General features: G+C 39.7%; 2 protein-coding genes across 2 annotated transcripts; one reads left to right on the plus strand and one right to left on the minus strand.

Moving 5' to 3' along the window:
- Nucleotides 1–696: 696 nt before the first annotated feature.
- f13a1b (coagulation factor XIII, A1 polypeptide b) lies at nt 697–13053 on the plus strand. Its single transcript, XM_031726889.2, has 15 exons — nt 697–844; nt 4994–5218; nt 6222–6410; nt 7166–7414; nt 7526–7644; nt 7721–7828; nt 7920–8094; nt 8451–8589; nt 8883–8986; nt 9207–9295; nt 9485–9638; nt 10276–10551; nt 10755–10915; nt 11583–11719; nt 11926–13053. The coding sequence occupies exons 2-15, from the start codon at nt 5032–5034 to the stop codon at nt 12065–12067; spliced, it is 2229 nt and encodes a 742-aa protein (XP_031582749.2). The 5' UTR covers nt 697–844; nt 4994–5031; the 3' UTR covers nt 12068–13053.
- LOC116310144 (protein mono-ADP-ribosyltransferase PARP14-like) lies at nt 12879–27533 on the minus strand. The gene is made up of 14 exons (XM_031726884.2): nt 27316–27533; nt 26168–26292; nt 23399–24913; nt 23073–23309; nt 22591–22815; nt 22450–22504; nt 22141–22287; nt 20262–20324; nt 20006–20182; nt 19749–19925; nt 19007–19636; nt 17226–17362; nt 16134–16314; nt 12879–13378 (listed from the first exon to the last, which is right to left on the minus strand). Exons 1-14 carry the CDS (start codon nt 27485–27487, stop codon nt 13092–13094), a joined length of 4128 nt encoding a protein of 1375 aa, XP_031582744.2. The 5' UTR covers nt 27488–27533; the 3' UTR covers nt 12879–13091.
- Between the last annotated feature and the right edge of the window lie 136 nt (nt 27534–27669).

The following is a 27669-nucleotide window of genomic DNA, read 5'->3' on the forward strand; positions in this document are numbered from 1 at the left end:
CAATTCTTTATATTTAGCTTTGAAAATGGGGAATAGGTGCAATGATTTAGGGATAACACACAAAGTCTTTCATTCTGTGTTTTTCCATCCAGGTATGCTTTTACTGCTTTGGCAGTGTGTTTGGGATCATTGCAATGCTGAAAAATGAAGCTTGCCAATCAGACAAAATTGTATACATTTTTCCCATTTTTTTTAAGATCACACTGCCTAACAGAAACTGTAATAATACCTTTTTAATGCCATTGTTATATGTTTTAAACTGCAGGATGTGTGATGTAAAATGAGCTAGAAAAAGGTGGTTTTATTTGAAGCTTTTCAGAAAATAAAATAAAAACATTGTGAATTGCCACTCTGCCGCATACTACACTTTTATGACTGTAAACACAACCTTCAAAAAGTGTTGTGTTTAATAACGGGAAGTTTCAGCAATGTTTAAGGTAGAAAGAGTTAAGTTCAGGTTTATTAATGTGTGTCCCCAAATATCTCAAACCAGAAACTTAGTCAGTGACTTTACGTGTCTGAGCCGCATCCATCTGTGGGTTGTATGAAGATGGTACATTCCACATCCTGTTCCTAAGCTGGACAGCACAGTTACACCCATAGAAACAGTCTTTCTCTGCAGATGTCTTAGACACACACACACACACACACACACACACACACACACACACACACACACACTTTTCCTTCCTTCAGTGGGGTATATAAGGAGAAGCAGAAGACTCCTGCACGGGGCAGCAGCAGACCGACTCCAACCAACAACAGCTTTTCACTACAACTTCAGCTGAGGTGTGTCCGTGTCCGCTCTACATTTTGAGCTCTTTCCATATACGAAGGTTGACTGGTAAGTAAAAGCTTTGGTGAAACTATTTTACTACACTGAAATTCCTTCGCAGTTTGGCAAATGTTTGTTTATAACTTCCAGATATGAAGACGCAAATGTATTTGCATCTGGGAGTCATTTAAAAACTGTTGTTGTGCAATCACAACAACCCTTAGTGAGTCTAACAAAGCTTCTAGCACATCACTATGTGCCCTAACATCACTCTTACTGATACACTTTGTTGCATTTTAATTTAGTTATGTAGTTGGATCACATTTTCACATTTTCCACCAAATTAACTAAATGTAATAACCAGTTGGTTATAACTTGAACCTGCAGTAACTGTGGGAAAATGAGCAGAGTTATTAATATATGTGCAAATGAAAAAACTAACCATAACCAGAGGTTAATCACTAACTATATACATGCTGCCTCTATAAACTATTTAATGCATCCCAGACTTAGTCTGCTTAAATAAAGGCTTTAACGAGAGTCTTTGGGTCTTTTCAGGGTTTTATTGTTTTACCTGCAGGGTTTTTTTTCTGTGTCAGCAGTTGCCCCAAAAACACTGAAAAAAACAAACACATGAAGCACTCCAGTGTTATTTGAAAACAGAGAAGCAGTGTTGTAAAGTAATTATGATCACAGTTATTCATTTTATGACAGTTTTGCAGATTCACTTCAGCATTCACAGTGTCATACTTTATTCCAATCCACTAACTTTTTGAGTTAGGTTAATTGTGTCCTTTTTGCTTAAATATATTCATTTGGTGGGTATTATTAGTCTCCCAAGTTAATATTTTACTAAATATGACCGTATAATAGCTCAGCTGCAAAAAGAGAAAAGGTAATGACCACTGTGGTGACTAATTAAAGTGCTGGATTCAAACTTGGCCCTAGGTGTGAATAAACCAAAAGGATGCAAACAGAGACAGTTGGCGTACTCAGTGACTCATTAAATCCACAAAACAAGAAACAGGACAAAAATGACATCAGCCGTTCAGCCCAGATGGGGGTTACCAAAACCCTGCTTGCAACAGGCAGAGTGGGCTGCCACTGCTGTGCAGGAAGGCGTGCAGCTAGTGCCATAACGATTACATAAGTATAGGAAAAGCTGATTTAAGCATTATATACACAAGTGCTGTTTTCATAAGATCCTTGCAGGGTGCACACTATATGGAGTCTGTGGTAAAAACACCTGGCTCAGAGTAAAACCCACTGTTGTATAATGTGGGGGTGTGTGCTGGATGACTCATCATACAGCACAGTGAGCGCTCTGTTTTCACCTGAACCACCAGTGGCACAGATTGCCTCTGTGGGATGCCTTGGAAAGACAGAGTGATGCAAAGTATCATTAAGCCCAATATAACCTACACAATTTGAAATATTCCATGCATTATGGCACAAAACTTAATGTGGGAGGACCTCTTGGAGTGGGCATGCTGGTTGAACCTTTCATCCCCAGTAAGAGGAAATACATGTCAAACAGCTATGCAAAGTTATACCTCTGTTTTTTTGCCTTTACTCAGGTCTTACTGAAAGCAAGGCTCTTAGCAACAGTAGTTGCATGATTAAGCCAAAAACAACCCGAAGCCTCGAGGGCGTGAGGGGTGTGACTTTGTCATTAAATAAACCCAGCTGTATTTTCTCTATATTGGAAAACAGTTTATCTACACATGGATCCAAAGGTCAAACGTGCAAACATGCAAGTTATCACTTTATGCATCATAAAGCATAAATCACAACCTGATATTCCCATTCATCCTCATCACAGTACTTACTCTGATGACTTAAACTCTCCAAGCAAAGGGTAATTTACTGGGAACTTGCAGTTGAGCCGGTGGATATCCAATCAAATAATTCCTCTCCTGGCCACCATCTATTGTTTATGAATGCAGGTCATTTTAAAAAGCTAACAAAAGGCACATTATCATCAGAAAACAACCACTGGATTTGAGATTGGAGTTCAGCAAATGCGATCCTCCTTTTACTCACTGTTTGCCAGCATGCAGAAAAGGCTGCTCCGATGTGATTGGCTAATAAAACACAGACCACAAGTGGCTGCTGAGAGAAACCACACATTTCCAGTAATGAAAAGCTTGTCCTTTGTCTCCAGATTATGTATGTGAATGCAAAGAGTAGCAAGCTTACAACCATAATCAGAGAAGTTACATTATTAAATACAATGGGCGTCCCAGGGGGGCTCAACCCACCAGCTCTTTGGTTGAAATAGAAACAGGCTGAACTACGGGGCTGCAGAGTGTGCTGTGTCTTCCTGTCTAATTGCTCTTACGTTATAGAAGCTGCATCTTTACATCTTTTCACTCATTACTGATTAAACAGCCAGGCTCTGTTAATCCACAGCTTTATTTCCTGAGTTTTTGTATGAAGGTTTTGATATCTGAACTAAGAGTGACTGCACTGCTAAAGCAGGAAACTTTCATGAGTGGGCTCTAACCACAAAGGTAACAGTCGAATGTGCCAAAGAAACAACCGCAGTTTGAAAACACTGAGGTCACAGTGTGGCTTACTATTAGCATCACGAAGACACCTATACGTGGATTAACCATGAATTAAAAGCAAAAAGTTATCGATTTACACCAGTGGCATCTTGCTTTATGTCACAACCTTTGTGTAATCTGACCTGATGTTAGCAAAAAACAACTTTGAACAACTACAGACTGTTCGCTTTTCTGTAAACTCAAACAGACTCAGCCTTTTGAGCACCAGTGACAGATATGACTGGCCCAGTAAGTTAGAATATGTAAGATATGGATATAAAATGCCCCAAACCACCTAAAGATTCAGAATTAAAAGTTAAAAAAAATATAAATATTACTGTAATAAAACCATGTAGTTACATTTCAAACATTTGGGACTAAATTACTGCCACTGTATAACTTACAATCACTGGTACTACTAGTAATAACGCATACTCCCATTTTTAAATCCCCTCATAACGATTTCAGGAGCTTTGCTTTTGTTTTCTGCCACAGCTCAGCTTCATGTACCTTTATCATCTACAAAATGTTGTCTTCTTTTAGTCTTTCTTTGGTATTTATGACTAATCAATATCTGTCTTAATTAATTTATTCATTTGTTTATTTAGTTGAATCTGTCTGTCAAAGCACTTTGCAAACTGCCTTTTTAAAGCTGACATGTAAATAAAGTCTATTAATATTATTGCCAAACTAAGTAATCTTACTTCAGTAAACACAGTGAAGTAAGATTCTTTGTGGTTTCCGTTCATGACTGGAATAAGTCTCTTTTTTCTTGTTAGACATGATAAATGCTCTGTGCTGAAGCTTATGTCATTTGTTCCACGTTCTGTAACCACAAAAACAAACATTATTTGTGGAGTGAAAATAAATCACGTAACACTAAAATTGTCTTTCTTGACCGGGAGCTTACAGGAATGGGAGTGACTATAAACCAAGTCCCTATCCAAGCCACAAACACACATGCGAGCCATGTGTGACATAAAAGATATAACCCGCCGCAGTATTTATCGAGGCATGTGGAAGGTTTGGTCACTCCCAAACTTCATCCTAGCATGTGATCTTTTTGGACAGTTAATCTATTTATATATGTATGAAAGTCTTTCTACACTTTTTCCAGAGGTGCAGATCAATTTGAAAACAGGCCTTTATGAGCTGGACAGATGATAGATGAATAATAAATAAAAGGAGATGGTTGCACAGCTGCTTTGTAGCTCCTGGAACGCTGTCGGTCTTTAATTGTATTATGGAGGCGATCCAGAGTCTCAGAGTAGGAACCAGCTTCTACCCTAGGTGTAATCAAACATTTGACCTCTGACCCTCTCACCATTTAGCGTGCCATAACCTTGGACTCTGTCAGTGTGTTCTACTGTCATTTCTACAAGTTTAGTTTCCAGTTGATACTTACACTCCTGTGCCAAAGCACATTCTTCTTCTATATCCTAATATTCACATTCTTTATGTTCTTACAGATTTTACTTCAGTCTGTGGCATATGCACAGATTTGGACTTGTTTAAAGTTGCATGACATTGTTGTACATCCTCCAAATACTGTATGAGGATAAAGTTGAACTGAACCGAGTGTTTAAGAGCTTTTAGATAAAACTGACTATAATATTTCACTCTGGCGTTGCTAATAATGAAGTATCACACATCCTCTCTTCCCTCCTAGTTTCTGTCTGACATCACCCACCCTGAGCAATCACTACCATGTCTGATGAAGCTACCACCGCGACTCCTTCTCCTGCTCCTCCCGCTCCCACTGGACCTCCTCCCAAAGTGACAAACCGCGGCCGCTCCGCAGCTCCCGCTGCCAGCGCCAACTCTGAGACAAGCGATATCCCCGAGTATGAGTACTTTATTCAACCAGGCCCCAGAGGATATCCTCCTCTGACAGGTGAAAGAGGAATTTTGTGGCATGTGTGTGTTTATGTATGTGATACGGTTTTTGAAAATATGCATGCATTCAAGTGAGAAAAAAGTCCAGAAAACCCAAAGGGGAAGGAGCTTGTCAGATCATCTAAAGAACTGGATGAGTCTGTTTGTCTCGACAGTCAGCTGTTATTTATAGAAAATTTTAAAAAAATGTTTTTTGAAGACACAGTGGGTCTTCTGTGGACAAGATAAAGCCCCTTTCCTGTCAGTTTCCAGTAGGTTTTACGCATGACTGACACATGAATGACGTCCAAACGGGATAAATTCTGCTCACTTCCTGCTGCGTGTCACTGCACTGCAGTCTGAATTACTGTCAAAGAGCTGCACACACAGATATCCAGATGTGACAGGAATTTATGAATGCAATGACTGGAATTACACCAGTAAACAACCACAAATGAACAGTCGACTGAATTTCCCTATTGACCCACCACTTATGTTTTTAATAAGGAGAGAACAGTTCAAACTGTGTTCCCGAAACATATCTTTTCATCACATAAACTGTTGACTACGACCATCCAAAGGCTTTCTGTGGGAGGCAAAGCACAAAATAACAGTGACCTTTTCAACCACTGAGGTGTAATATTAAGCCAGAGATATAACCAAGTTAAAGTTTTCAGATAAGGTCATTTGAGGACTCTCAGCTCAGCCGTCCCCACTGTACGTGAATAAGCTTGATAAAGTTTTAAACTTTTGAAGAACATACTGGGTTGACTTCTGAATATCATGCAGATCAGAAACAATATTAAAAAAATGTTTTTCTAGAAAAATGCTGTTTTTTTTCTGGAAGCTCACTGCATGATCAGGAGCTGATTTCCATTTTCTCTACAGATGCTTCTCTTAATTTTCTGTCACTCATCTAAATTCCTCCAAATTAAAATGGCAATTACTGTCCTCTTGTGGTAGGAAAAATTTAATTAATCTATTCTCTGCTTTCTATCTTCGTTTGTCCCCTTTCCGTTCAGAATATCTGGACATCTGGGATGTGGACATGATGAAAAGGCCCGATGAAAGCAACAAGATAGCTCATCACACCGTGCTGTACCACTCCGACTATCTAATCGTGCGCAGAGGACAAGAGTTCCAGGTCAAGATCATCTTCAATCGTGCCTACAAACCTGCTGAAGATAAGTTTGCTTTGGAGTTCGTCATCGGTGAGTCAAACCCACTGAGTACTACTCTTATCTGACATTCTCTGTGGTCCCCATGGAGCAGGTGGTCAATAAATTATTAAGTAGTTTTAAAGTAAACAACTAAGGGCTTAAAGGTACTTTTTGTAATTACCTTTTACAGAATTAAACTAAAAACTTCACTACCAGGGGCAAAATTTTACCAGGTAAATGTGTTGCAATCCAAGAAACTTGATTCAGATCCAGATCAGATCCACTTTCTGGGATTTCCTTAGCCGGATTATTGGGCATGCATCAAGCTGGTGTTTTGACATTTTCAAATCTGTGCTTCTCTTTAAGTTTTAATATTTCTTTTTAACCAGCCTGATCTGTTTCTCTCCTTGTCAGGCTTTAAATTTCTTCCAGGCCACTGTGACAAATAAAAATGTAAGAATGTGGTCTTAAATGAAGCTTTCACTGATTCGCTGCACCATCTAGTGGTGCAAAGTACTATTACATGCAAAATCCAACGTGTCTCTGGTGCTACCTCAGTTTTGCATTCTGTTAATAATCTCTGTTAAGTTTGGAAGATTTTTAGATATTTTTAGATAAAAGGCTTTATGTGTCCTTGACCCAACGCAGCTGATTTAAATGGCTAAATTGCCTCCTCAACATGTCTTGAAGTTCTCCCGAGGCCTGGTAATGAACTAATCATTTGATTCAGGTGAGTTGACCCAGGGTGATATCTAAAACCTGCAAAGGTGACCATGAAAATTTGGTGATGTTTGCTGCTCCCTCAGGCTCCAGCCCTCAGTTCAGCAAGGGCACCTACGTCCCTGTCTTCCCCACAAGGGAGCGTCAGACCACTTGGGAAGGCCGCATCACAAACACCTCTGACAACGTGGTCACCATGGCCATCACCCCAGCAGCAAACTGCATTGTGGGGAAGTACCAGATGTATGTTGCCGTGGTGACACCTTATGGCATCCGCAGGACCAGGAAGGAAAGCAGCAGGGACATGTACATCCTCTTCAATCCCTGGGCGGCAGGTGTGTTGTGTTGTTTTGTTTTTTTACGTGTGTGTCTTCTAAAGTCTGAACTGTAACATCACAGTTTGGCTTTCGTCCTACTCAAGCACCCCACATGTTGTCTTCCTTCAGAGGATGCTGTGTTCCTGGATGATGAGACGGAGAGGCAGGAGTGTGTGATGACCGAGATGGGGATCATCTATCACGGCGCCTATGATGACATTGCTGAGAGGGACTGGAACTATGGACAGGTAGGAGAAAACCCCAGTGAGGCTTCAGGGTTTATCAGTTAAGTCTTAAGACTGACCTGCAGGTTTTTATGCCTAGTTCAACTATGGAATCCTGGATGCCTGTCTGTACATCATGGACCGGGCTGAGATGCCCATCACCAACAGAGGAGACCCCATCAAGGTTGTCAGAGTAGCCTCTGCCATGGTGAGAGCAATGCTAATATGAGTACTGCTTTCCCTTACCCTGTGTTTAGCCAGAGCAGTGGATATCTAAAGCCTGGTCTTTTTCCTTCTAGCTCAACTCTCGGGATGATGAAGGCGTTTTGGTGGGGAACTGGAGTGGTGACTACACCTACGGAGTGGCACCCACTTCCTGGACAGGCAGCACGGACATCCTGCTCACCTACAACAGCAGCAAGATGCCTGTCTGCTACGCTCAGTGCTGGGTGTACGCTGCAGTTTTCAACACCTGTGAGAGCTTTACTGGATCCAAGTAGCTCAAAAATGACTGTCAATTTCAAACTATTTATCTATTTATTTATAAGAACTCTGTGGGGAAAAACAATACTGTTGGGGAAGGATGTAGACGTATCTGTCACACAAACAGCATAATGGCCACTACACGGTGACAGCTCTGGTTGGAAAAAGAAAAGGGAAAGCCCTTTGGCTCTCTTCATGTTTGACCTCACTAAAAATGTTCATAATAATGAGTTTATGATCTCTAGTTTCAAGCTTACTTACTATAACGTGCTAGAACCTCATTTTTTAAGCTCTTGACTCCCACCCTTGTTTTTCATTTGACTGAAAGTTCTGCCTCTGCGTTTCAGTCTTACGCTGTCTGGGCATCCCGTCCCGGGTCGTCACCAACTACTACTCAGCTCATGACAACGACGGAAACCTGAAGACTGACATAATCCTGGATGAAAACGGCAGGATCGATCGAAACAAAACCAGGGACTCTATCTGGTACTGAAACTTTCCATTTAACAGATATCCTGATATTTGTCTTAGTCTACATGTTGTGCATTCTTGTTGGTAGTTGTGTGTTAACACACTTCGACCAGAGGAAATCAGAATCAGATTGTATATGCCAAAAGTAAAATATCTCACAAAGCGCACACACATACACACAACACAGAAGTATTTTTGTAGGAGCATCAGTTAATAAAATATATATATAATAATAAGAATTCTTATTATTAGACACAAACTCAACTGGACTGTATAGTTACCACTGGGTTTTTGGGGGGGCGGGGCAGGAACTATCACTGCTGGAACGAGTGCTACATGTCCAGACCTGACCTCCCACCTGGCTTTGGGGGCTGGCAGGTTGTGGATGCAACACCACAGGAGACCAGTGATGGTGAGCAAAAATTAGGCAATGATTCCTGAATTAATAGGTTGTTCAAAAAAAGAAAAGAAGGTTAGGAAATTCTATAATTTGTTCCCTATGTTTTATCATATAATGTAGGGTTAGGTCAAAGCAGTGTAAAACGAGAGGCAAATGTTTTTTGTGCTTTTAATCAAGCTGAAAGAAAATACAAAATACTGAATTTTTGATTTTTCCTTTGTAATCCATAAAGGCATGTACAGATGTGGACCTGCATCAGTCCAGGCCATCAAGCACGGACAGATTTGCTTCCCATTTGACGCTGCGTTCGTGTTTGCTGAGGTGAATGCCCTTCATATTGGTTCCTGTAAAAGGCTTCTTCCTCTTTCTAGAATTACTGAGATTACTGAGTGTTTGTATTTAATGATGTCGCTCACTCATTGTTGTGTTTTATGACCAATAACCAGGCAGTTTGATGACAGAATGCACACAGTATTTGTTCTTACAATGCCTATTTCTTTCCTTCTACAGATTAACAGTGATGTGGTGTTTCATTCCCGGAGGAAAGATGGGACCATGGAGCCAGTCAGAGTGAACCGAACTCACGTAGGCCGCCTGGTTCTGACCAAATCTCCGGGAGATGTGACTCGCCGCGACATCACGGATCAATACAAATTCGCTGAAGGTCAGGGACTACATCGAACACAAATGTCAGTGTTTCAGGAAGCAGCAGATCTGTTTTCTGTGCTGGAGCCTGAGCTCAGAAAGCCACTGTAAATGAAGGAGGAGCTTTAATATGTGCAAACATGAATGCAGTCACCTTGACATCATGAAATAATGAAAAAAAGAAAAGAATTGGAAACACTTGAGCAGAAACACACAGTTAGGCTTCATTTTTACAGTGATGGATTATCCTGCCCCGCCAGTCTCTAAGTCAGTGTTTAAATCCTTGAAGCTGAAATGCCAGGTGGCAAGTTCAAACGGGAGAACAGCTCATTGTTGGCACTCTTGAATGCTGTCGGGCATCATGAACTCCAATGTGGTTGCCAGATTAGGCAGTGTTTTTAGGAAAACACCATGAATTTGAAAGCTTTTCATTTGGAAATCAGCTCCATTTGGCATCATTCTGCCTTGTCTCTATCCACAGTCGGTACTCTGGACCAAAAGACTCCTGTTGCTTCATTTATCACAAACTGGGCAAGGATTAGATGATTCTGAGCCAAGACCATTTTGAAAATGCAAAGCAAATAAAAAAAGACCTGACGTCAGAATTTTTCTGTTAATATACAAACACACTAATATATTTCAAACGCCCAACACAGGCAGCACAGAGGAGCGGACAGTCCTGGAAAAAGCAGAAGAGTACGGCTGCAAACGAGAGAAGTCCAGCCCTCCCGCGGCTGATGTGGACGTGGTCCTGCCCAACCTGGAGATCAGCGTGGGTGACAACTTTGAGCTGAATGTGGAGTTCATAAACAAGAGCGATGAGCGCCGCACTGTGGACGCCTACATCAGTGGGAGTGTGGTGTATTATACTGGAGTCGCCAGCACCGAGTTCCTGTTCCTGACCCCCAGGGTGGCGATTGACCCGAAAACAAGTGAGTCAGGCGTACAGCATGGAAATGAAGAGGCAGAGTCATGAAAGCACGGATGATTACCAAATGTAGAGAACTGTTTCAGTGTAACCCTGAGTTATGCACAAATGTCTGCCTCGATGAGTATTTAATCCTTTATCTCATCTCTAACTTTGATTTAAGGAAATATACACACATCTAAGTAGAAATGTTTTTATATTTAACAGATAAGAAGGAGGTGGCGAGTGTGGAGTCGAAGAACTACATGAAGCGTCTGGTGGAACAAGCTAATCTCCACTTCATTGTTACGGGGAAGATCAGAGAGACCGGTCAAATCATCACCGCAATGAAAGTCGTCACCCTGCACAACCCCAAACTCATCGTAGAGGTCTGAAATGATTCCTTGCGGTTGCCCTGAGAGGTCAAACGCACTGCATCTTAAAGAAATGCTAGCAAATAGAAAAACGCTGCGAAAGCACACAAACACAACGGAAGTTGAATAAAAAACTACAGAAACAACAACAACAAACAAAGAAATGACAAAAAATCTAAAAAAAAATCATAAAATGAAATGAAGTGTTTCACAATTATGTGATGGAAAAGCTGTGGAAGTGACAAGCTAACAGTAAACGGCTAATAGCAAACATATGACTCGTGGTTAAAACACGTTACCTGCATCCTTTCTTTCCTCTCAACAATGATGAACCCTCTGCTTCTTTTAAGTGTGCCTCAGTGTAGTCCTGCACGTTTCTTCACTGCTGCAGTTGGTCCGTCATGTTATCGTGTCCCCAGAAACACTTTGTTTCACTATTTATTTATTTTTAGTTCTTAGAGTTTTTTTCTATTTCCGATGTGTGTTGTGTGCTTTTGAAGGATTTTTCTCTTTGCTGGTGTTTCTTCAGTTGCAGTGTGGATCCTACATTACATTAAAGACAAACCTGGTTGCACTCAGGCAGACGGTTTACTTTGCTTTCATTACATGTTTGATGTCCTGTTTATCATATGCAAAGCTGGATTTTAGGGGTGATTTTTTACATTTCCTATGTGTACTTCAGGTGTCTGGTAAAGGCAAAGTGAGTGAAGAGATGATAGCAAATGTGGAGTTCACAAACCCCTTCAGCTTCAACCTGGAGAACGTCTACATTCGCATGGAAGGACCTGGGATGATGGAGCCAAAGTCCAGGTATTACAGGTGAGTGATGATGAACAACTCAGTTTGTATAAAATATTTCCACACAAAACCAAAACAGGTTTCAGTTTCACCTCATCCCACTGGATCTTTCCAGATTAAAGATTTTATAACCTCCAAATAGTAGCAAAAGGAGAAAAAAAACCCCACCTATTGCAAAGGCTTCTGCTTCTTGCTTTAGTATTTTTGACGTGTTTATCTTTTCTCAGGCTGATCACAGGAGGCTCTTCTCTTACCTGGACTGAGTATTTCACTCCGCAGAGGGCCGGGACAAGCAGGGTGATCGCCACTCTGGACTGTCCTGCTCTCCGGCAGGTCCACGGCCAGGCGTCTGTCACCATCAGCCCCTGAGAATCCGTGAACATGAAGCTAAATAAACGGATATTCATTTATCCGTTCATTCTTCAGTTATTCTTTTACCACATAGAGGCCTATATCGTCGTTATCCAACTCCAGTTTTTCAGCTCTATAGCTTTAGCATTGGTGATATGTTTTTTCAAATGCTGCAGATAGTAGTAAAATTAATAGTTAGTAGCTAGATGGCTTATATTTTAAACATAGATTCAGTTTTGTAGTAAATGAAAACACAAGGAAGGTTGACTTGCTTTTTTTGATATATGGGAAAGCTATCTTTTTGACCCTTTGACAAAGTGAATAATTTTTAGCTCTAAAATTAGTATTATTAATTTTTGATAATTGTTTGGCCACTAGGGGGGAGAATTACTCCAAAGGAAACATATCGAGCCACAGACAAGAAAGATTATCATCCATTGGAGCTATTATCTCATCACTCATGTGTTTAACGCTCATTTTACCACAGTTAACATTTTAAACTACTATACCAGATGGTTTGCTATGTTCAGCACTTACTTGATTATGAACTGAGTAAGTTTTCATATGTGTTTGCTTAATTTGATCACAATTTAATTAAATATCACAGTTTCTTTTTAAATGTTGATCACCCACCACCTCTAATTTTTCCTTTTTCAAGAATGGACCACACAGTCATACAGTAAATCTTTATTAGGGTTATGTGCCATGTTCTCAGATTAATTAGGTGTGATTCAAAGTGCTTTACACTTGGCAAAGTGAAGATGTAAGGTGCAAATTTTTGCCAAATAAAAAATAAAAAACGGCATGATTGTGTAACATGTTTCCAGTGTTTATGTACATATATCTAACTTTTCTACTTCAGTAGCAGGTCAATAATTAAGCATAAAATCAGACATAATTCAATACTTAAGAAATAAACTCGTAATTTCATTAAATATAATTGTTTGTAGTGTGAAATGTGCATATATAAGTTTTATATTTTTCTTTTTGGATTTTTCAGACACCTTCATTTGTCAACAGTGGAAAAACTTTTCCTTTACTCTCACTTGAATGTGATGAGGTAGTCAGGGTACGCTTGGTTGTCATGGAACACAACATACATGCTGGGGTTATCTATTCTGTCTACCACACTGTCATAGCGGTCTTGAGGCTGCTGGGGGTTTCGAGGTGGAGGCACCTTCATATCATGTCGGCCCTGAGTGTAGACGCCTGTGAGGACTCGTGCGACGAACATTAACTGAGAACCATCAGCAGCTGGCTTGGAGTAGGTGGGGTGGGCCGAGTAGTTGGCATTTACAGCAAAGTAGGTCCCGAGACCGAATGAAGTTGCTGAGTGTAGGAAGAAAAAAAGAAAGTTAACAATAGGTGATCCTATTTACACTGTAGCGTCTTGCAACATCAATCACATGATACTGCTCAGCCTCCTGGCAGTAGATCTTTAGGTGTCACAAATACCCTGGAAGTACAAGCTGTAGAACACAGAATTACTAGTTCACTGTACTGTTACTTTCATATCTTTCACCAGGTGTTTAGACTACACTGTTAACTGTAACTGACATGTTTTATTAGTGCATGCAGGAACATAAAAATATCTTTTCAACCCGATAAGGAATCAAGTGCTGTTATTGTGCTAGGCCTGAAAACACCTTCACAATCACATAAAACCCCAGTTTTTATGTGTCCCAAAGCCATAAATGCTTACTAATGTTTAAACAACCCCCCCCCCCCCACAAAAAACAAATCCCTGCCTTCCATGTCACCCTTGAAACATCAGTGTCACCAGAAGTGAAACTTATTTATTCAGCCTTAATATATGAATGCTCTCGTAATGACAGTGTATTCTTACCTGCATTGTCCTGACAGTATACAGGACCAAATAGTGTAATACTTGATTGGCTCTTACTTGTCAAAGGTCTATTTAACTCTCATCATTTGTAATTAGTAACAAATACTGTAATAAACACTTAAATCTATTCACCATTAGAGTCAGTTTTGTGAAGCGTGGAACATCAGGCAACAAGATTTTTAATAGAGACACCTATGGTATCTATTTGACAATCCTATGTCGCCTCGTTTTGTGTTATGGTGTTCACGAGGTGGGTTGCTCATGCCAAACAATGCTTGCCCGGTGGGCGAATGTAGTAAAAAAAAAACCTATTAATACAAAGTGTTTTTTTTTCATGTGCCACTTCATAAGGTAAAAAAACTGGTCAAGCTAAATCTCATACAGGATGTTATTATTTATTTAACAAAAACTAAACCAAAATGCAGAAGCAGTGAATGAAAAACTAAGTACATGACTCAATACCTCAATAATTAAACCATCTTTAGCAGCAATGACTTTAAGTAATCATTCCCTGTGTCACTTTATCTAGCTCTAACATTGTTATGGAGAAATTTCATCCCACTGGTCTTTACCGCGTTGCTTCACTTCATCGAGGTTTGCAGGCATTCATTTATGCACAGCTCTCTTAAGGTCCCACCACATCATTTAAGCAAGGACACTGGGCCATTGCAGCATTTGCAACCATTCTGTTGTAGATTTGCCGCTGTGCTTGGGATCACTGTCCTGCTGCATGATCGATATTGGATATGCTTTAGCTGTCAGACAGATAGTGTCACATTAGACCCTTTAGAACAGAGGCGCTCATGGTTGACTCAATGACTGCAATGTGCCCAGGTCTTGTGGTTGTAAAAAAAAAATGCAACCCTTCCAAACAAGTCATACTCTTTCAGTCGTTTTCTAGTTGTACGGTGATGAACTTTAATATTTTAACACGCTAACGAGACCTGTAGAGTCTGAGATGTAGCTTTTGGGTATTTTGCAATTTCTTTGAGCATTGCAAGATCTTGATCTTGGGGCAAGTTTGCTGGGACGTCCAACCCTAGGAAGACTGTGGTATTGTGTTGACACACACCTGAATACTCTAGACCAGCGGTCCCCAACCTTTTTTGGGTCATGGACTGGTTTATAACCGACAATATTTTGTGTGTCAGTCCATGAAATACAACAAAATAAAACCAGTACTGGTACCCCCCCCAAAAAAGAACATTTATTCATAACACACGGGGAAAGACCCAGGAAAACCAAGTTAATGATAAAAAAGATAAAAAAATAATGATAAAAAACGATTGTTTTCTGTTTTTATAAAGATACTTTATAAAGGGGACACTTTGGCTTTCATACACTGCTTCCTCCTTTTGGCTTAATTTTTGTTAAATGAATAATGAAACTTAATATACCATATCTTCCTGTCATCTGAGGTTTTATTTACTTAATTTTAAGACTGCTAATGACAATGTTACTTTTATTATGCCCTGATAACTAAAACCTTTTAATGTAAAGACAATGTTTTTTCTTTCAACATTTAATTGTAACTCTACTTGTTTAGTTTAACTGCCATAAATGTAAATTATTTTAATTAGTTTAATTTATTGTGTATATGTATGTTTTCTATTTCCTTTATTTATTGTTGTTTCTTTTGGGGTAGGAACTATGTTACTTTCTGTGTTGCGCATAGGCACCTTTAAGAGACGCAAAGGGAAGTTAAGAAAGCATGTGCAAAGAAGTCGTAAGTTAAATAAGTCACAAAAAAGATTAAAAAATCTGTTTCAAAGTGAAGCGAAGCTGTAAGAAGAGGCGAAAGAAGTTGAGGAGTGTTTTTTTGTTAAGTTTTGTTTAATTGCCTCATGGTTACATGCAGCCAGCGAGGTACATTAACTGTGTTTTGTTTATCGCATATTTGTTAACTTTGGTTTAAATGTTTATTTGTAATATTTATGCCTGGTCATTCTTTACGGTTACGTAATGACAGTTTGACTGTGGATTTTATGGTGGTTTGGAGGAGAAGTGTGATGGAAGAATAAATCCATCTGTGAATGAAGAACCATGGTGTAGTGTATTACCTGGAGGGAGTCATATTTAGTGTTTTGCAAATATTTGTGCAATTGTAAGAAGACTCCGGTGTTGACTTGGGTTGAGAACATGTTATTGGCACTGACAGTTTGCATATGGTACTTTCCAAAAGCTTAAGAGATAAATGCTGGCATGTTCTGTAGTTGTGGAGTATAAAAAGACCATCACCATTTTGTCCAGCAAAGCGCCTGTTGAATCCAGTTTTCATTATGGAGTTGCAGTTTTCCTGGGTCGTCCCGTGGTACAGAAGTTTCTCCCCTGCCCCTCCCTCCTGTGCGTTCTTATCAGAAATGTGCTTCTTCTGTGCTTCATAGGCGCGACGCAGGTGAACATTCTGCAAACGCTCAATCTGACAAGAGAGAACAAGGCCAAAGGATCAACAAGCTGCCAAACAAGGTAGTCCAGGTTATTAATTACATCTGAGGGGTAGTTTTATGCTTATATAGTCTCTGGGCCATAAATTGAGGTATGAGCATCTCAGGTATGAGAAACATCTGTGTTATCAACAGCGATCAATTAATTACTTTAATACTGCAAATTATGTCGTCATCAATTCAGTGGACTTCAGAGATATGGTGGACTGAAACTAAAATCCTCCTAAAATCCCAAATGAATGAATAAATAAATACAATTGAATTAAATAAATAATATCGTTTAAATGGGGAAATTAGTTTGTTTATAAAATGTAACATTGACTGATTTCTTGTAACTTGAAATTATATTATGATTTTTTACTCTTTCATTTTATATGTACATTAATTATGTAAATATAATTTATTTATTGATAAATGAAGTTTTAGCATCTCTGTACGTGGAAGTGAAGCACTGGAACAGGCTTAGTGAGGAACTGAAACAAAGTCCCAGCATGACCGCTCTGACCGGTCGTTCACACCCACTATTTACACAGACTGTGTGTATATACGTGTATGGGTGTGCGCATGTATGTTCATGTATATTTGTGTCAGTATGTGTATATGTACATATATCTGTAAATATGTATATCTCAACAAACTGTAAGGAAGAATGTATGATAGGATATGTCATAAACATGAAGCAATGATAAATAAATAATGGGGAATTACTGTGAATAATATACATAAATATTAAAGCAAGTTAAAACAGAAATATCTATGTGTTCCACTTCACAGTTGCATAATATTTCATTAATAACATTTAAGAAGAATAAAGTAGTGATGAAGCAGGATGCGTATAATAAGACAGGTAATATAAATAGAAACTGATGCAGGGAAAGTCACCTACCTTCATCACAGTTTTGGTGACAGTTCGTTTGAAGGGCTCCTTCACTGTCTGGTACTCTGCAGAGGAAGACTCCAGGGTAATGACCTTCATACTCTCACTGGCAGCCATGCTGTCCCAGTACAGAGGGAAAGTAAAGTCTAAAAGAGACAAGCATATATAGCATATACATGAGAAGACACAGAGAGAGCCTATTGTGGTGGATTTTTGTATGATATGTATAACTATGTAACTATATACACTATATATCTATGTGCACTGAACATATATATTTTAACTTTCATGTAGAGTCTTAAGCACAAGACATTTTGCTTCACCGAGGTTTATTAAGGTGGTACAGTAACAGGGCAGTTAATGCTGCTGAGAGTTCTCCTGCATAACTCACTCTCCAGCTAACTAACCTTCCCTAATACACACTCAACGTCTTTCATGCAGCACAACCAAAACAATAACATTGTATCAGAGATCCTGAACACATACGATATAATCACACACAAACACACACACACACACACACACACCTACACACACACACACACACACACACACACGCATATACTTTGAACTACACTGAAGATTATATATTGTGAAGATTTAATAATTAGGATTAATGTGTGACTTTTGACCATGTTGTGACCTATTGTCAGAAGGCAAAGTAAAGGGTTAACCTAAGGGTGTCCCTTTGGGCAGGGCCCTCAGCCAGAGCCCTGCCCGTACCCTGGCCTGTACCTGACCCCTGCAGCTGTGTTTGGGCACGTGGGAAAGTTACCCAGCAGCAGGGGGCGGGGATACTGGTCCCTATATATTAGGGGACCAGAGGACACCCCCAGCACTTTTTCCCCTCTGCTGTTTCTCTCTGTCCGTCTCTGTGTTGCTCTACTGTCTGTGCTTAAGGCTGTACACCCCGGGGTTTTGCTTTGCTTGCTTTCTGCAATGTAACTCTCTTGCTAAATGTCTGTATGTATTTTTCCTGCTGTTCATATGATTCAGTGTATTAAACTCTGTTCCAAGAATTCTACTCTTTTACAGAGCATCTTTTTGAGTGTCTTGGTTTTAATTGGATCTAAAAGGGTTGGATCTCCACATCGTTAGTGAGAGGAGGTTATCATGATGGGTTCAAAATTTGCGACCACACTATGCTGAGCTTTATTATTTGCTATTTACTACAAATCTTGCAGTAAATACCAATCAACAAACAACAAATCAAAAAATATATATTTTCATGGGATGGTCTATGAATAAAACCAAAATGAAACTTGTAATAGAGCCTGTCTGACAATAATATAACACTGCTTCTAAATTAGACATTTAAACATGAAATAACAGGGCAATATGATCCTCAGTTATCTGCTCATGCGGGATTTTTATATTTCTTGTTTAAAAATGAAGTTTATGGTTACTTTCATAATGACTTTTACAACCTTCTTTACTTCAAACTGTTTTTTTAGTGTAATTATTTCTTTAAAAACCTTAAAATTTCTTAACATTTACTCTACCTCCCGGATTTCATACCCCGGCCCTCCCTTTTCCCCACTCCCTCATACAACACATCACTCATACACGTAGTGTCTTGATGGAGGGTTGTGGGTTGCATTTCACACACCCCTGTTTCATACCCCCACATACATCTTTTAAATCAACATGATCCAACCTTATCAGCTGATTTTTTAGTATTTTTATATTTTTTGTTTAAATGTGAACTTTTGATGGTTGCTTTCATGTTTCACAATTATTTTTGCAACCGTCTTTACTACAAGTAGTTTTTTTAGTTTCTTTCTTCTCACCTGGGAGATTCTCAAGTCGTTTCAGCTTCGTCGTCTGTCTGTTCAGTTGTCGTGTGGCCACCATTGTCTGTAGATTAACCTCCCATGTGAGTCCCTGTGCATCTTTTATTCCTTCTGTTAATTCGTCGCTTTCCAGTTGGTGATTGGCTGTTCTGGGAAGTCTTTCCCAGTTACCGTTATGTGCCAGGATGCACCAAACAACTCGGAGGTACAAATCCTCCTCCTCCCTGACTCTCACCTCTTTAGCAAAGGCCATGAACTGACACTGACTCATTTTCTGCATCACCCGGGTGACCCCGTCTTTCAACCCGCTCACTGTTAGGGTGCCAGACTGATCAGTTTGCATGAATAAACCCTCAGACTCCACCAGCTCCTTCAGCTCTGTCATGTCATCCTGGCTGAGGAGTTCCAGTTCCTCCTTTGAGAAGGTGTTACTGGAGCACTGTGTCTGATATTGATGCTTCAGCTTTTCCATGGCATTGTCAACGTCCTTTTTGGAAAGACCCAGGAACGTGAAGACAGACTGCTGACTTGTAGAGCTGATTTGGAGACTGCTGAGGTATGCACTCACAGAAGGAGGAGGCTGTTGTTGCTGTACTTGAACTGGAAGTACTGGAAACACTGGAAGTACTAGAACAAATCAGTAAAAGTTTTCAGTAAAATATTTTTAATCTGTTTTTATGTTAAAATTCACTATAATAAATAACCACACAAAATGTCAGTTTGTGAATAATTCTGTCACCTCTGTTGATGACAGCTGGAGAATACATCTGCATCGCTTCCTCTTTAAAAGCCAAGAAGACATCGATCTTAATCAGGATGAGGCGGATGTTGGTGAGGCTGTTCATAGATGATGCAGATGACTTGATCCCTCGAAGAATGGCTCCTGCCACAATGGCAGGATCCAAACCTCCAGCTCCTGTTAAAACACCACTTGCATTTAGGTGTGTGTGTTTCACAACAAACTGAATAAATAGAAATGCCAAACAAGATACTTACCAGCACACATGGCAGGAATTGCCACTGAGTTGTATTCATGCATTTCACAATAACACATGATATCACACACAAGTTGTTCAATGAGGACTTCATCCTGTCTTCCATGCACGTGTAAAATAGCTTTACAGGGGAAGTTTCCAGACTGGGTCACGAAAATTTTTCCTCGATTCACTTTTGCTGCACAGAAAGTCACACATGATGGATGAGTGAGAGGCAGATAAGTAAGATGAGAAGTAGCAGCTTCTCTTTTTCTCACCTGCTTTCAGTTTAGCTTCCACCTCTGGTCCAGCAACAGTTAAGATGTCTTTGCATACCCCATCTGTAGAAGAAGAAAAATAAGAAAATATTTATTAAAGGTCTTACAATCTGTCAGTAAAGGCAAGTTTGTGAAGCTGTGCTACATGCTAATCTTGTTCTAATTTTAGCATGCTAACACAGCTAATCAGCACCAGGACTGACTGGTGATGATGGTGGTTACTGACCTTTACATAACTATTACCATCCATTTTTTTAGTAACATGCCGACTTTTGCTACTGTAAAGTTTAGGGCAAGTTGCACAGTTGGTTACAAATAGATTTCGATTTGTTAGCATATAATAAAAATCACAAATGCCAACCTTATAGTAACAGTAAAGGAAAAGTTAGGGCTCCAAAAAGTCTAAGATAATCTTATTAAAATGAATGTGTAATGCCTATTGGTTAAATACTGATATATTTAATAATTGTATTTAATTAGTAAGCGCAACTTTGGATCAACAGTAGACAGCAACAACAATAAGACACTTGATGCCACAGTATTATTTTAAGTTCCCTTTTGTGGCGCAGTTGAATACTTGCAGTGTAGTATCAGACATTCTACCCATTTAATTTCTTAGTCTTGCTTCCTGCTTACAGTTACTCATCAACCCTATTTCCCCAAATCAATCCACATGCATTTATGAGAAATGGTACTCTAAGGTAAGTAAAAGGTTAATCCTTGCCAAACATTCTTGGCTAGAAATCAAACATTACTCAAGCCGAGTACACACTACAGGCAGCATACCTGTTCACCTTTGTTCCCTGCCGGACTGTCACTGAGTCACTTATTTTTGTTACTGTTTGATAATCTCAGTCCTGATTGCTTTCCAGCACCTGTGCCTCAGAGTTTTGCATTCTGTCATCCACTAAGCCTGTTCCTGCTGAATGTGCCTAATATGCATTATGATTTCACATATATAGTTTCACACATATAATATGTAGCTGCTGGGATGATGACATTTTTTATATAATTTGGATCATTTCTTTATCTTGTCAAGGTCTGTGTCATTGTTGTAAATTGTTTAAGATGTAGATTATTTATGTTATGTTATTTTATGTAGTTAAAGTTATGGTGCTTTTATTTTGAAAGTCAAGCTTGTTTACAAGTCTCGCTTTTTCCTTTCTGGAAGTCGGGGAAACACATGTAAGTGTGGAGCAAGAATGAGCCCGTAATGTTCTTTATTGGAAGTCACGTTAAGTACAATGCACTTTAACTACACGCTTAAAATGAAACCTCGGAAGAATGGTGACTAATTCCTTTTTTGCAGCCAACAAAGTATTTATTGGTCTATTTTGTTTTATTCTACGGTGTTATTTTAGGCCCCGTGTCTTACGTTAAGTCTTTATTTTGTTCATGCTGTGTAGTTTTCACGGTGGCTTTGGAGAGAAGTCTTCAAATAAACCAGTGACAGAAAACCACTTGCGTTTGTCTGTGCTTCGAGGGAATTATATAATATGTGAAACTATAACCATGATCAGTACTAGATCCCAAATACAAAAAATCATCTAGTTTTGCTGGCCCATGTGCATTAGAAAGTAGTGGCATAATTACTTATGCTGCTGAACCATGACTATCTATTTGTATTTTTGCTGAGTATATATAATTATATGGTTTTTAGCTAATATATGTGACCTACTGATAATGCAAGATGAAAACTTTGATCTTCAAAGATTATATTCTTATGGGCATCCCCATTTGTGTGCAGATATTAATGAACAGTTGTTTGCCTTTGCCATCCGTAAAGAGCTATGCTACCATTGTGGATAAAAATAATTTTACAGATGCAACTGGGTTGTCCTGCTCACTACACCTTCTTGTCTTCCCCAGTTTCACCTACCAAGGTCAAAACTTTTGAAGTTGGTTGTGTTCACCACAACATCTGTAGTCTCATTAGTGATGTCACCAAACACCACGTGTAGTTTAACCCCACTTCCCACTGTCATGATGATGTCATCTAGGTCGCTGGTGAGGGACCTGAAGATTGCTGAGAGTAACAACACCACACATTAGATTTTGTCTGATATTTAATCTGATGACTGAGGGTGCTGATGAAGATGGTAAAATATGGCACTGGCTGAATGCTTTTTATCTCCTCACTATGCATTAGTGTCACATAATGAAGACAGTATGAGTAGTGCTAGTTTACCTTGGCCTCCCTGGTTCATATTTAAGCTGAGCTGTTTGTAGACATCATGGTAGCACTGTAGATAAAAACACAGAATAACACGATAGATAATTGATTCCTGCATGTTACAGATCAGATCAGGACATATCAACTGACACTGACCTCCTCAGAATCAGGGTAGCCAGGTTTAATGACAATGTGGATGTTTGTAAGAGAGCCAGAGGACACAGATAATCCAAACTGGTGAATGATGTCAGTCAACACTTGAATGGCTTCTCTCAGCGGGTATTTTAAAACAATTCCTGGCCCAATGATTGGAATGGCCACTGAACCAAAATTCAGCTGTGCACAAAGCTCCAGACACTTCTTCAGACCGTTACCAAGAGCCTGCAAATCAAAAGTTACATATTTTTAAACTATGCTTTCAAATTTAACTCTTGGATTGCACACTGCAGTTGAGCACACATGGAAAACTGTGGGAATCCACAGAAAAGTTCAGTTTGGTTGCATAAATCTTCCCTTGCAGTTATCTGGTTTGTGCATTAATGCTTTCGCATTAATTTAGTATTTTATTATCTTTAATTTTAATCTTTTCTTTTGTGTTTTCCATCACCAGAAGTGTTAATGAAAGTTCTTAATTTTACCTGAACACTCTTTCCTCTTACTCCATCCCAAGGCAAGCATTCAATGAAGAAAATCTTGGAGCAGCCCAGAGATGGAGGTGCATCAACCAGCTGAACATCACCAGGGGCGATAGCACAACTGGCTAAGACTAAATAAAACGTTAACTGTAATATATTCCCAGCCTTAGCCAACAAACTGTTGCCGATATTTGTAGAAGTCAGCTGCTTGTTAAGCATGGGGACCACCAGAACATCCACCTACAGAAATAATATTGAATAACATGAATTTTGGTATTGTAATTTTTTTTTTAAATTTTTAAAATAGAATTAAAAGGAAATAATCAAACCTGTTCATTTTCTAAACTGCTGATCTTGATCTTCAGGTTTGTTATGTTGATTGCAGAGTTTCCAACTGTGCTGTACATGCTGCTGCTGTAGCTGAGAGATCTAGGTGTATCACTGAGTCTGCTGGTGTTTCGTGGTCTTTGCACATTTGGGGTGGCTGCAGTTTGCTTCTCTCGGATAATGACGTAACAGGAGCTCTCTATCAGCTCCTTAGTCACTTTACCCTCTTCCTGGAAGTACTGCTGAGCCCCTGGTCCATCTAGAGTCAAAGTTTCTACTATAAGACTGGATAGAGTTGATGTTAGGGTCTCCTTGGCCTCCTGAACATGACATCGAGGACCAGACACAAACACACAAGGATTTGGAAAATGTGAGGCTTGTAAGGTCACCTTGGTCTGCTTCATGCCAATCAAGTCTAAGATTTTAACGAAACAGTCGACTATTTCAGGATGAAGCAGATTGATGGTTTCTTGAGTTGAAACTTGATTCAACTGGAAGTCATGAAGAACTTCATTGAGCTTGGCCACATCTTCACTGTAGCCCACCAGTCGGACTTTGGTTGTTGAGGTTCCACTGGCGCCTGGCATGTAGCTGACGTCCACTCTGAGCTCTCTACTGTTTGCCTCGTTTTTGGCTTTCGTCAGAATTTCTTTCAACCTGTTAAGATCTATTGCACCCTGCAGCTGCACAGTGGTCACTTTAAGGTCTCTCATCACTGCTGCTTCAGCCTCATTCAGAGCATCAGAGGACAAACTGGACAGAACCAGATCTGAACCCACCTCAAAGAAAACAGGGTTTCTGAGTCTCTGCTGGAAGCGAGTTTGGTATTTTGGGATGGCATCACTGGTCTTCATGAAGGTTAGCAGAGCTGTAGGGAACTTAACTCTCTTCTCTTTTACGTTCTTAATCAGTTCATCCAGTTTTGCAGCTCCTGACTGCACCTCTTTGTCAGGGCCCTCCAAAGTGATCATGGCAGTACCTCTGATGATTGTAACCTCTGGACAATTAGCACGCATTTCTCGATTGAACTCTTCTTCTACGAGCTTGAACTTCTTCTCCACAATTGGCACTTCCTTTTTGGTCGGTAGGCTTTTTTCCAGAACTGCAATCTTCTCCTTCATGGCATCAACCTCTCCCACAACCACAGCATAGCCACTCTCTGTGTAAACTTTGATATCATTTGTCCTAAAGGACGGGTCCTGCAGTACCATTTTCACCAGTTTTGGCTCAAGCACATGATAGCAGAGGTAGGTCTCGGTGAGCTGGATGAAGACCCGATCCACCTGACACTCCCATTTCTCTGCAGCACCACCAAAACCTCCTCCTGGCCCCTTGTCAACCTCCCCTCTAACCAAAACCACCTCTTCATCAAAATTTAGCTCCACTGTGCAGCCGATTGACGACAGTTGTTTTTTGAAAAATTTGTATGCTTTAGAGTTGTCTCTCAGGAAAAACAGCAGGAAAACATCTATCCTGAAAGTCTTCTCAAGATCTTTTATGTTTGGGTTTGTAGAGCTCTGAAAGAAGAGAAGAAATCAAACAAATTTGTCAGTGAATGCTTAAAGATGGGCTACTTATTGTAAACAGTTTACCACATAGGCCTGGGCAGTAAGTCAAAAATGAATCATAACCTTCATTCAAAAAATCTAGTTGACGCAGTCTTTGTCATATCGGGTATTGTATTTCTTCTTACTTTAAATCTTTTAATACTTCATCCATTATGTACTATCTCTGCTATGTCCAGTCTGTGGCATGCATGACCCCCTTCATGGAGGAAACATAAAACACTGCCAAATATATTTATCATTTCCGTTGTTTGGACACATATGTGGCTATAGTAAAGACAACATCAAACAAAAAGAATACAACTATGGGAAAATACCAAAACTATCTCAGTTTTAGTGGTTTGGTATATTTACAGCACAAACCTAGTTTTTGTGTGCTTGCCTTATAATCATAATCATTCATTATTCGAACCTGAGGAAAAATGTTTAATTAATCACAATTTTGATTTAACGTCCAACCGCCCAGCCCTAGCTCCACAACGTCCAACACTCAAACACCATTTTAATCAGCAAGTCTTAAGAGAAAAAAAACATGTCTTAGTATTTGTTTCTTAAATAAACCAGTTCTACAAAAAAGTTGTTGAACAGTTGCCACTTATACAGATTCATACAGTCCTATGTTGGAAAAAACACATTAAATTAATATCTGTTTATATGTTTTTGTTTTTGATTGTCATATCTGACTCTGACACTGTGTTATAAAAGAAATATACTACAACCCTGTTTCTAAAACAATCAGGATATTGTGTACAATGTAAATGAAAGTAGAATGCAATGACTGGTGATAATTTAAAACACAATATTACTATAATACTATAATATAATATATAATATATAATCTAATACTATAATACTATAATACTAAATATTATATAAAGTATCTGTATCTGCACACTGTGCCATCCATATGATGTATTTTTCAGGTAATGTGTTCTTATTTAAACAATGCCGAACATGTATTTCCACTCTGTATTAACAGTGAGACTCAGAAGTGAAAGAAGCCTGAGAACTGTCAGTCACTGAAAACACTGAGGCACAATGAAATGAAAAGTATAACAAAGAAATTGTTTTTGTCAATATTGTCCTCAGCTGTCCAACTTTCCCTGAAGGTTAACTCACTACTCTAAAACTGGTTTGGCCACATTATTCTGGCGCTCAGTTTTTACTGTAACCAAAAGTCATGTTTGAAAGGGCAGTAAACTGTACCAGTGATTGGCTTGTCGATGGCTGGTCAGAGGTCTGTGGTGAACTTGTCTGGCTCACGGTCAGCTGCACTTCTCCACTAGGAAGAGTGATGGTGTGAAACTTCCTCTGCAAAACTCTCTCTTGATCTAAAACAGCCATAGACAGAGTCACTGAAACAGCCTGTATTTAAACACAAATCTGACAACACATTCAATTCAATTCAATTCAATTCAATTCAAATATTTATTGTCATTGTCAGAAAACAATGAAATTGCGTTTCGAGCTTCCGTACACCCGTGAATAAAAATAATAATAAGTGTAAATATAACTCCAGTGCAATAAAACAGTCCCCAGCGACAACATACAACATGACAAGTAATATTTAGAAGTTAGATATGGTTATTGTCCGTGAGAGAGAGGGGGCAAAGAGTTCAGAAGCCTCACAGCCTGTGGATACAGGCTGTTGGCCAATCTGGATGTTCTGGCCTGTATGGACCTGTACCTTCTCCCTGAGGGCAGCAGGTGGAAAAGGTGACACGCAGGATGATATTGGTCCCGCAGGATACTGTGCACCCTCCTCAAACAGCGAGTGCGGAAGATATTACTAATCTCTGGCAGAGTTGTTCCAATAATTCTGCCAGCTTCTTTCACCACCCGCTGTAGTGCTTGCTGATCGGCCTTAGTGCAGCTGGGGAACCACACTAGCAATCCATACATCAGAACGCTGCTAATGGCACAATTATAAAAGTTCAGCATCAGAGGTCTGGGAATGTGTGCACTCCGCAGTCTCCTCAGGTAGTAGAGGCGCTGTTGGGCCTTCCGTACAGCTAAAGTAGTATGGTTGCCCCAAGACAGGTCCTCGGTCACAGTTACCCCCAAGAATTTAAAACTGCTCACCCTCTCCACCTCCCCACCGCCAATAAAGAGAGGCAGATGGTTGCTGTGACCCTTCCTCCGGAAGTCCACAATGATCTCCTTGGTCTTTTTGGCATTTAAGACCAAGTTATTGTCGTGGCACCATGACTCTAGTTGTTGCACCTCTGTCCTGTAATTTGTCTCATCATTGTCAGATATAAGTCCGAGCACTGTAGTGTCATCGGCAAACTTAACTATGAGATTGGACGCACAGGAGGAAATGCAGTCATCTTACAAATAACCGACTGTCCTACCTTCTTTTTCCTTGAAACAGATTTTATAAATGCTTCCTCCGAGTTTTTCTACATTTCCACAGTCGCCACCCCCGGAGTCTCGCCTTTTCTGAAAGTATCTCCTCACTTTCTCCTTCTCTCTGTCTGTAAAGACAGTGGCTTCAAAAAACAGTGGATATGGATATTCATCCATTTTATCTGCAATTCTACACTAACATGAGAACTTTGAGCCCGTTTAACGCTTGTTTGTGCCGCTCTGTCAGTGCCCGTTTTTGTTTCAATTTCACTTTTAAGGTATTGCCTCCTGGTGTTTACACTCCCACACCCAGCAATGGGAAAAGTCTGCATTTAATTCTCAGGGGCTTTTCTCGGCTC

This window comes from Oreochromis aureus, linkage group 3 (genome assembly GCF_013358895.1).
Source record: "Oreochromis aureus strain Israel breed Guangdong linkage group 3, ZZ_aureus, whole genome shotgun sequence".
Lineage (NCBI taxonomy): Eukaryota > Metazoa > Chordata > Actinopteri > Cichliformes > Cichlidae > Oreochromis > Oreochromis aureus.

What these genes read in the sequence shown, in the direction of transcription:
- f13a1b (XM_031726889.2), top strand. Translation starts at nt 5,032, where the DNA reads ATGTCTGATGAAGCTACCACCGCGACTCCTTCTCCTGCTCCTCCCGCT. An exon ending in ACCACAGGAGACCAGTGATG is followed by an intron (nt 8,987 to 9,206) that starts GTGAGCAAAAAT and finishes TAATCCATAAAG; the next exon opens with GCATGTACAGATGTGGACCT. An exon ending in GGCGATTGACCCGAAAACAA is followed by an intron (nt 10,552 to 10,754) that starts GTGAGTCAGGCG and finishes TATATTTAACAG; the next exon opens with ATAAGAAGGAGGTGGCGAGT.
- LOC116310144 (XM_031726884.2), bottom strand. Translation starts at nt 27,487, where the DNA reads ATGGATGAATATCCATATCCACTGTTTTTTGAAGCCACTGTCTTTACA. An exon ending in CATCGACAAGCCAATCACTG is followed by an intron (nt 24,914 to 26,167) that starts GTACAGTTTACT and finishes CTCTTCTTTCAG; the next exon opens with AGCTCTACAAACCCAAACAT. An exon ending in GCTACCCTGATTCTGAGGAG is followed by an intron (nt 22,505 to 22,590) that starts GTCAGTGTCAGT and finishes TTTTATCTACAG; the next exon opens with TGCTACCATGATGTCTACAA.